This window comes from Oryza brachyantha, chromosome 3 (genome assembly GCF_000231095.2).
Source record: "Oryza brachyantha chromosome 3, ObraRS2, whole genome shotgun sequence".
In the NCBI taxonomy this organism is placed as follows: Eukaryota; Viridiplantae; Streptophyta; class Magnoliopsida; order Poales; family Poaceae; genus Oryza; species Oryza brachyantha.
Window position 1 is genome coordinate 28,906,879 of NC_023165.2, and position 10,668 is coordinate 28,917,546.

At 43.1% G+C, this 10,668-nt stretch overlaps 1 protein-coding gene across 1 annotated transcript; it reads left to right on the plus strand.

Annotated features, from left to right (window-relative positions):
• The first annotated feature begins 4,513 nt into the window (after positions 1-4,513).
• On the plus strand, positions 4,514-9,890 carry LOC102699676 (probable cellulose synthase A catalytic subunit 5 [UDP-forming]). The gene is made up of 14 exons (XM_006651934.3): positions 4,514-4,636; positions 4,725-4,920; positions 5,002-5,210; positions 5,303-5,405; positions 5,488-5,662; positions 6,051-6,317; positions 6,402-6,747; positions 6,836-6,973; positions 7,085-7,210; positions 7,298-7,510; positions 7,604-7,895; positions 7,990-8,186; positions 8,278-8,628; positions 8,722-9,890. Exons 1-14 carry the CDS (start codon positions 4,556-4,558, stop codon positions 9,304-9,306), a joined length of 3,279 nt encoding a protein of 1,092 aa, XP_006651997.2. The 5' UTR covers positions 4,514-4,555; the 3' UTR covers positions 9,307-9,890.
• The last annotated feature ends 778 nt before the right edge of the window (positions 9,891-10,668 follow it).

The following is a 10,668-nucleotide window of genomic DNA, read 5'->3' on the forward strand; positions in this document are numbered from 1 at the left end:
CAAGACGCATGGACTTAATTTGCCCAGTTGGCACTACTAAACCAATTTGCCGGTCAAATGTTCATGTGAGCCATGCATACTCCTGTAGCTTCTCAAAGCTACGTTATGCCATTTTATGAGTAACTAAGTAGCAAAATATACAAGTCATCTCATAAAATGTGGTAGTTGGACGAATAAAATGATATAAAAGTTGATGAATGAAAAATAAAGTAAACAAAAGTTGAAGAGCGGAGAATAAATATTATAAAAGTTAATTAACGTGCAGTAAAGTGTTGCATTCGCATCATAAGATCTCTTATACTTTAGTATAAAAATTGGAATTAAAATCGTTTGTATCATGTAACGGGGAGAGTACTAATATACAATATAACAATAGGATTATTTATTTTTGTGCAGATGGAGAATACTTCTGTGATGACCTAGGGTGGGCATGGCGGTATGCAGGGATCAAGGGTCGAGATAGGCTCACGTACCCAGGCTTTCCGGGAAGCAACAACCGGGTCTCCTCCTGCTGCCTCTGCAGGTAAACCAAGCAATGATGCAATTGCATGACACGAAATCACATCGATTTCAGGGGCAAAAGTATGAAGTAGGTGTTGAGTTGATGAAAGAATCGTATAATTTGAGTTCCCTTCCTGCCTAAGAAGCCGTGCAAATTTGCAAGGAACCTACAAATCTCTTTTATCCAGACATCTTTTATACTTAGTGCTAAATGTTTAACAACCTTCTATTGTTAACACGTTTTTTCTTTGAAGGAATAGCTTGGAAGGAATTATGAACAAATGCAGAGTTCCAGTGATGTTCTTATTCAGATAGCTCTGAAATCTGAAAAACAAGCGTTTTTTTTTTTTAAAAAAAAAGCTGCTTGCGGATCCACGAGGCTCGAGACTTGAGAGCAAGACGAAGCAAGGAAGGAGGGGTCTACAATCCGGGACAGTATAATTAATTTAGTGACCCTGGGCCCACCCACTAACACACGAAGATTTACTTTGCAAACGACCATGATTAAGAGAGAGAAACAGGCGAGAGCGTCGGCGGCCACCGCGAACCTAGAGAGAGAAAAGGTGGGGGGAAGCGTGCAATAGTCGTTCCAGCTCGATCAAAGTAAAAAAAAAAAAAAGCATGTGACTGGCCGAGGAATTCCAGCTGAATTTCGCTCAAATTCTGAACAAATTTCAACCAAATTTGTTCGCCGGCAGTTTGTTTCTCACAATGTCTTCCCGTTGGTGGTGCTCTGGAGTCTGGAAATTTCATCAACGCGTTTTTCAGTTACGGCATGGAATTAAAACCGCGGGGTGTGAAATTAAACCGTCATCGTATGCGCAATATTGTAATTCAACCTGTGCAAGTGCAGGATCAAAACATCGTCAGTGGTACGGTATTTAGGAGATGTCGATCGCCGGAGGCTTTGATTGATGGAGAGCGTCAGAAATTAAGTCACGTTCGTGCTGAACTGGATTGGCAAATCGGTCGACGACGACGACTAATTGTGTTCAATGCGAAACTAATTGCAGACACATGGATGTAACGACCCATGGAGACTCATCAATGCAGCAAATTCTCGTTCTTTTTTTAGTGGCAACGGCACCACAGTGTAGTGCACTGTACTGGAGTGCCATACTGCAACTACTAGTATTGTGTAGAAATCTTCGGACTTTGAGGCAAGTGGAAGTATCATAAACAACAGCTCACTACAACTATACACCTTCATGCTATCTACTGTTCTTTCTGTTCCACGTGATACTACTTTCTGCTCTTAGTATAGATTTATATGTATTTTGATAAATTTAGATACATATAAAAAATATATACATTCATATATAGATGAATCTAGATAAATTCTAAAATTTTATAATATAAAATGAGAGAATTATCTGTATGCCACTAAAATTATACCCTGTTCCTTTTATGCTATGCAAAAAATCAAACTTCCCTCTATGCTATTCACTTAATTTTTTCTTCCTTACGTGCCACTGCGGTTAAGTTTTCCATCTAACTCCGTTAACTTATTTTGCTTACGTCACTTTTATGCCACTGCATGCCAAATGGCCCAAAACATAGAATTGAAAATTGATATTTTCAAATAAATAAAATTTGAAATTACAACGGTAGAATTGAAAATTGATATTTTTGAATAAATTTTGAAAAATGATATTTTCGGATAAATTTGAAATAAACCGCAACATATAATTGAAAAATTAAAAAAATATCAATTTCCCTGCTTAGAATTTTTCAGAGATTTTCTGTCACTTTGTTTACTCGTTAATTTTTATTTCAGAGATTTAAAACCATTTTAGTTTTGAAATTTTTCAAAAGGTTTAAAAAAGATACTCAGGCTGTGATAGTTAGAGACTGAGGTCAAATATTGCTCTTTAGTACTCTTCAAAGTACGGAAATTGATATTTTTCAAAATTTCAATTCTATGTTACGGGTCATTTTAAATTTATCTAAAAATATCAATTTTCAAATTTTATTCAAAAATATCATTTTTCAATTCTGTTGTCTCAATTTCAAATTTTATTTGAAAATATTAATTTCCAGTGCTATGTTTTGGGTCATTTGGCATGCAGTGGTATAGAAGGAACATAAGCAAAATAAGTTAACGGAGATGGATGAAAAGTTTACGGCAATGGCACGTAAGGAAGAAAAAATTAAGTAAATGACACAGTGGGAAATTTGATTTTTTACGTGGCATAGAAGGAATTGTGTATAATTTCAGTTGTATATAGGAAATTCTCTCATATAAAATGGATGCAGTAAGCTGGTTGCAGTATACTAGTATTGATCTGTGATTACTGAAACTCTGAAGCCATCTTCTACAGTCGGGGTGTTGTAACGTCTCTGAAGAATATAATAGCAGATGATCCACGAGAAAGCAGGTGGTAGTGGCAAAAACTAATCGAGCTTGGTCAGCAGCCAGCATCGTTTCGTCGTGCAGTAATCCTTTTTTTCGGCGTGTTTCCTTCCATCCATTAGTGCCTGTGACGGGCCCACTGACAGTGACACCTGCCGCTCCTATCATAAACAACTAATCCGATTAGTGTATTTTATTACGTTCAGCAACTATAATATTAAAGAAACAGTTAAAGATGATGAGCAGTAGTGATATTCTGGTGTCACAGAGACAAGAGGTTAGTGAGAAGAAAGGTGATAGAAAAAAAAAGGTTGGTGCAAAAAGGAAGGAGGATAATCAGTTAAACACGCCTTGTGTGCTAACCCCAACTGCTAATAACACTCCACCTAACGGCTTTTTGCTCCTCCTCTGATGAATTATTTCTTGTTTTGTTAGTTAGTGGGTTTCTTTCTTTTTGTTTTTCTTTTCTTCGGTAGCATTCCTTTTCGCTCAACCTAAAAATATCTTTAATTCATGTTTTGAATATGATAATGTAAAGCAAATTCTCATGAGATACACCTCCATGAATCTCTGTGTGCACTCCTACCTACATAACTGAAGCTCTGGAATTCATGCAAAACTAAGGGCAAGTTTGTTTGAGCCGTTAGAGCTTACTAAATTGTCTCGCATCAAACGAGATAAGTTTTTTTTTCTCGAACGCGAGATAAGTTATTTGCGTCTGATTAATTATGCGCTAATTACTTTGAACTTGAAAAGGAGGGAGTTGCCACTACCCATTGTTGGATTGAGCTTAGGTTCTTTCATTTCCTTGGACTACAGAGAAAAATTCTTATAAGAAATAGTAGCAACATGAATATATTTTCTTTTTTAGGAAAATACATAAATTTCAGCTAAGTTTGATGACCTGCGATCTGCACATCTTTTCCCTGTTGTGAAAAGTTCCCTACAAAATGTTTAAAAATCATTCTATCCCTCATAATGGATCATCCATACACTCATATTTACTCCATCCTAGAAAAAACAAGCCAGAAATTCATTTTCGGAGGGAGTACATGTAAATACAGCCTAAGAAAATACCTTAACCTTCAGTTAAGGTGATGCCTGTCACTGCAAATCTTCTCCTGACGACGAACAGTCCCCTACTAATTCTCAACCTAACAGCGTTGCTAAGGTAGACATCCTAACCACCTCACACTCACTCTAATGAATTAAGTCAACAGTCCACCCGCCCCGTGTCACCGACACTTTTCATCCATCCCTTCCACTCGTTTTCCCTCCTCCATAGAAAAACCCCGCCGCGCGCGCGAGGATCAGAGGAGGTGGGCCGTGGTTAATTACAAGCAAAGATAGTAGTAGCAGTAGTATTAACCCAGCAGCAGCGGCGGCGGCACGGGACGACGAGGAGGAGACGACACCGGTAGTAGCGTGCATGTGAGTGGGGGGCAAAGGCAAAGCTGCCTACCGAAAGAAACAGCAGCGATGAGCTGTGTCTCGCCGAGCAAGCAGTAGCAACACACACACGCACGCACGCGCGTACTACTCTACTCCTCCCCCCCGCGCCGCACAAGCCGAAGCATCCAGTGCTCTCTCCTTCCCTTCCCTTCTCTTCTTCTTCTTCCGCCGCCGCCGCCGCCGGGACGCGCTTGGGTTGGGGGGATCTGGAGATCTGGTAGCGCGGGGGGTGGCGGGTGCGCCTGCGGGATGGAGGCCAGCGCCGGGCTGGTCGCCGGCTCCCACAACCGGAACGAGCTCGTCGTCATCCGCCGCGACGGGGAGCCCGGGGTACGCGCCGCCCTCCCGTTTCTGGTGCGCCGCTGAGTTGGGTTGTTGTTGTTTGTTGGGTGCTGATTTGTGCCTTCTCTCTGTGCAGCCGAAGCCGCTGAAGCATACGAACGGGCAGGTGTGCCAGATTTGCGGCGACGACGTCGGGCTCAACCCCGACGGCGAGCCCTTCGTCGCCTGCAACGAGTGCGCCTTCCCCGTCTGCCGCGACTGCTACGAGTACGAGCGCCGCGAGGGCACGCAGAACTGCCCCCAGTGCAAGACCCGCTTCAAGCGCCTCAAGGGTAAGTCCCCGCCGCCGCGCAATGCCGGATTCCCCGCCGTCCGTTTGACCGTAGGTTGCTCACGTCCCGCCTTGGTTTCAGGTTGCGCCCGCGTCCGCGGGGATGAGGAGGAGGAGGGCGTCGACGACCTGGAGAACGAGTTCAACTGGATGGACAACAACGACTCGCAGTATGTCGCGGAGTCCATGCTCCACGGCCACATGAGCTATGGCCGGGGCGGTGATCTCGATGGCGTGCCGCAGCATTTCCAGCCCATCCCCAATGTTCCCCTCCTCACCAACGGGGAGATGGTAACCGCAAATCCCACGCTGCTGCCACATTGAGAAGGTGTCTCAGCCCTAATGCTGGCTGCTCAATTGCTTTGTTCTGGATGTGCCTGTAGGTTGATGACATCCCGCCGGAGCAACACGCCCTCGTGCCGTCTTTCATGGGCGGTGGGGGAAAGAGGATCCACCCGCTTCCTTATGCGGATGCAAACCTTCCTGGTGCGTGTCTTGATTGTTGCAAGGACTAGCTTCTAGTTGTATTATAGTGCTTCAATTGAATCAATTGGTGGTGGTTGTGCAGTGCAACCAAGATCCATGGACCCGTCCAAGGATCTCGCTGCGTATGGGTATGGGAGTGTCGCGTGGAAAGAGAGGATGGAAAGCTGGAAGCAGAAGCAGGAGAGGCTACACCAGATGAGGAATGACGGTGGTGGTAAAGATTGGGATGGTGATGGCGATGATGCAGATCTACCACTGTACGACACTGGAAACTTGTTTGACTTCTATTAGTTTGGTGCTTCTGATATGCTACTTTTAGTGTCCATCCATGGGTCAAACCTTAAATTGGGAATAATTATGGTTACGGCCAACTAAGGAAAAAGTTTAAGATTGTGTCACTGCGCTAGAGTTCGGAATCAAACTGGCTGCTTCATATTTGTCGCATAGTTCAACCATCATATATGTTTTGCTGGATGAAGAGAACCACGTCGTCAGCCACTTGAGCATGTGGCCAAGAAACTTTGTGGTTGTTGCTACTGCTAATAATAATTTCCATCTGGTATTTGCTTAAGTAGATATGCGTCTCCCTGTTGCAAAATGTATGTAGTGACTCAACTATCATTTCTTTCTTGATTATTTCAACAGAATGGATGAAGCTAGACAGCCATTGTCCAGAAAGATTCCGATTTCTTCAAGCCTGATCAATCCCTATAGGATGATTATCATAATTCGACTGGTGGTTCTGGGTTTCTTCTTCCACTATCGAGTGATGCATCCAGTGCCTGATGCGTTTGCATTATGGCTCATATCCGTAATCTGTGAAATCTGGTTTGCCATGTCTTGGATTCTTGATCAGTTCCCGAAGTGGTTTCCTATTCAGAGGGAGACTTACCTTGACCGGTTGACATTGAGGTTCGTTGCTGTCGCCACCTAGTATCACCTGCCCTCTATTCTTTCCAAAAGTTCTGTGACTTACTATTTATTTTTTCTGGATAGGTTTGACAAGGAAGGCCAGCCATCTCAACTTGCTCCAGTTGATTTTTTTGTCAGTACGGTTGATCCCTTGAAGGAGCCTCCCTTGGTCACAGCAAATACTGTACTGTCCATCCTTGCAGTAGATTATCCTGTCGACAAGGTCTCTTGCTATGTTTCTGATGATGGTGCTGCCATGCTGACATTTGAAGCACTGTCTGAAACATCTGAATTTGCAAAGAAGTGGGTTCCTTTCTGCAAGAGGTACAGCCTTGAGCCTCGTGCCCCGGAATGGTACTTCCAACAGAAGATAGACTACCTGAAGGACAAGGTGGCACCAAACTTTGTCAGGGAGAGGAGAGCAATGAAGGTGCATTGCGTGTTCCCTTCTGTCATGTTTTGCTATGATGTTTAGCTGATAAAATTTATGCTAATTCTGGCCTCAATTCCTTTCTCAGAGGGAGTATGAGGAATTCAAGATCAGAATCAATGCGTTGGTTGCTAAAGCACAGAAAGTTCCTGAGGAAGGCTGGACAATGCAGGATGGAACTCCCTGGCCTGGAAACAATGTTCGTGATCATCCTGGAATGATTCAGGTATGCTTTTGCATTTTATGGTGCTGCTCAATTATCCGCGACATGGCATGTTGGCTACTTCTCCCTTCTCTTGCTTTTACCATAACAAAGCTCAAACTTTTGCAACCATAGGTCTTCCTTGGCCAAAGTGGTGGCCATGATGTGGAAGGAAACGAACTGCCTCGGTTAGTTTATGTTTCAAGAGAAAAACGGCCAGGCTATAACCATCATAAGAAGGCTGGTGCTATGAATGCATTGGTAAAGACAACACGTTCGATGCATTTGTCTGCTTTCTATAGCTTGTAGCAACATGTGGTGGATTTTGATGTCCTTTCTCTTTTTCAGGTCCGAGTCTCTGCTGTACTAACTAATGCTCCATACCTGCTGAACTTGGATTGTGATCACTACATCAACAACAGCAAGGCTATAAAGGAAGCAATGTGTTTCATGATGGACCCCTTGGTAGGAAAGAAAGTTTGTTATGTGCAATTCCCACAAAGATTCGATGGCATTGACCGTCATGATCGATATGCTAATAGGAATGTCGTCTTTTTCGATGTAAGATTTTTGTCCAATATTCTGGAATTCTGTTCATCATTTACGTTGAGTAGTTAAACTTGATGACATTTCCCTATTGTTTGTTCCTTGCAGATTAACATGAAAGGTTTGGATGGTATTCAAGGCCCAATCTATGTCGGTACTGGATGTGTCTTTAGAAGACAGGCACTATATGGTTATGATGCCCCAAAATCAAAGAAGCCACCATCAAGGACTTGCAACTGTTGGCCAAAGTGGTGCATTTGCTGTTGCTGCTTTGGTAACAGGACAAACAAGAAGAAGACCACGAAACCTAAAACAGAGAAGAAAAAGAGGTTGTTTTTCAAGAGAGCAGAGAATCAGTCTCCTGCATATGCTCTTGGTGAGATTGACGAAGCTGCTCCAGGTATCACTTTAACTTCCAAGAAGACCTTGTGGTTATTCTAGAAGCTCTCGTCTTCATTGTAATAACACACCTAATCTTGTAATGGTTTCTGCAGGAGCTGAAAATGAAAAGGCTGGTATTGTAAATCAACAGAAGTTAGAAAAGAAATTTGGCCAATCTTCCGTTTTTGTTGCCTCCACACTTCTTGAGAATGGTGGAACCCTGAAGAGTGCAAGCCCAGCATCACTCTTAAAGGAAGCTATACATGTCATCAGCTGTGGCTACGAGGACAAGACAGACTGGGGAAAAGAGGTAAAATTTGAAGCATGGTTATTGTGTGTTAGTTGACAGGTCGAATATCTTTCATTGCCTAGTAAACCATAACTTTTCTTTCCTTTTGCAGATTGGCTGGATCTATGGATCTGTTACAGAGGATATTCTTACTGGGTTTAAGATGCACTGCCATGGTTGGCGGTCAATTTACTGCATACCTAAGCGGGCTGCCTTCAAAGGTTCTGCGCCTCTTAATCTTTCTGACCGTCTTCACCAGGTTCTTCGGTGGGCTCTTGGATCTATTGAAATTTTCTTCAGCAACCATTGCCCTCTTTGGTATGGGTATGGTGGTGGATTGAAATTTTTGGAAAGATTTTCCTACATTAATTCCATCGTGTATCCTTGGACATCCATTCCACTATTGGCTTACTGTACATTGCCTGCCATCTGTTTATTAACGGGAAAATTTATCACTCCAGAGGTAACGTTTGTTCAGCTTGTAGTTCTATGGTGTGAAATTGTAGAAGACCAAAGATAAGAGCCTTACCTTTCCTCCTTTTGTTCCATTGTGCAGCTTACTAATGTCGCCAGCCTATGGTTCATGTCACTTTTTATCTGTATTTTTGCTACTGGCATTCTGGAAATGAGATGGAGTGGTGTAGGCATTGATGATTGGTGGAGGAATGAGCAGTTTTGGGTCATTGGAGGTGTCTCTTCACATCTCTTTGCCGTCTTCCAAGGACTTCTCAAGGTCATAGCTGGTATTGATACAAGCTTCACTGTGACATCAAAGGGTGGAGATGATGAAGAGTTCTCAGAGCTGTATACCTTCAAATGGACAACCTTGTTAATACCCCCTACCACTTTGCTCCTATTAAACTTCATTGGGGTAGTGGCTGGTGTTTCGAATGCAATCAATAACGGATACGAATCATGGGGGCCGCTCTTTGGGAAGCTGTTCTTTGCATTTTGGGTGATTGTCCATCTATATCCGTTCCTGAAGGGTTTGGTTGGAAGGCAAAACAGGACGCCAACAATTGTTATTGTCTGGTCTATTCTCCTGGCATCAATCTTCTCGCTCCTCTGGGTCCGGATAGACCCTTTCCTGGCAAAGAATGATGGCCCTCTTCTGGAGGAGTGTGGTTTGGATTGCAACTAGAAGGTCAGCTAGTGAACTTCCCCATCAAGTGTGTGCTTGAAGAAGTATTTTTGCAGGTGTTTGTGCCCATATTTTTTTTCCATTTTTTCCTCTGTAGATAGAAACACGAAAAAAAAACTTTGCATTTCTTTTGTTCCATGGTGGTAGCTCAGCCTCATATCTGCAATATTGAGCAAACGGGAGGCTGCGACAACCTTGTGCAGTTCGGCCACGAAAAATACAGTCAATGCCAGTGTTTGATTGTTCAGATTCTTTATTAGTTTGGTGGAAATTTGATCGGGTGAGCCGAACAGAAAGTTGCTTGATTCTGCATTGCTCTCCACCATCTACAAAAACTCAGTACTTGTTTCTCAATAAGGCAGGAATGGATCTGCCGTCTGGAATAGAGGAATATGCACATTATTATGTAGTGAGTTAAAATATGCCTGAAGGGCTTGTCAATTCCTTGTTTCTCTTTCTAGTTTTTTTTTTTTGGGTTTCCTTGTTAGAACAAAGAGATCTCTAGTGTTAGTATTTAACTCATCAAGTGTTGTAATTTGTAAAGGTGCCGCTTTGTTCAATACTTCAATGGCGTAATGTCCCTGGTAACTGTGGATTTGTTTGCTGTTTATCGCTACCCTATACATCTACGCAATTCAGGGGGAAAAAGGCAGACTTTAACAAGATGACTCCTGGTGACTACAGAAAATGTCGGCAAGGCAATGTCGGTCTGAGGAACATGCAATGCAGCTCATCACTCCACCTGCTATTCTTGATGTCAACATGTAGCTTTCCCTTGCAAATATAATGGCTGTACTAGGGCAACATGGTACTTGAACATTCATCAGAGAGAGAGCCAGCTCTGGCTGGGAAGAAAGAAAGCAAGACATCTCACACCTGTCTTGGCTGTGATTCCAAGGACGAAAACCTTTGGCCCCCATTGGTGGCCCGTGCAATCACTGCGAATTTCTGCAATCTGCAAGCAATGAATGAATGCAATGCTACCCTCTGTGCTCCACATGATGCTGGATTCGCTCACTGGACCCCCAACTCTTGGCTGTATCATATTCATGAGGTGGATCACCGGCTTTATGGTCCTTAACCGGCAAGTCTCCCCACTGTTTGTTACGGTGGATGCTGCTGCAGATTTCTGGAACTTTGGCTGCATGTAGAAACTAATTTGGATGTTAGAAGAAAATGAAGGTTCACATGTACCATTTCTAGATGGCCATTTTGAAACACACAGAAAATTCGGTTGTTTTTTTTTATTCCAGGAGGAGGTGTAAGTAAGTTCTTGCTGGATCCTTTTTGCTAATCCTGGATTCCAAACAGCACAAGACATTTGAGTCCTGGTAAGACAGGGAATGGCAGCTGCAGGGCACA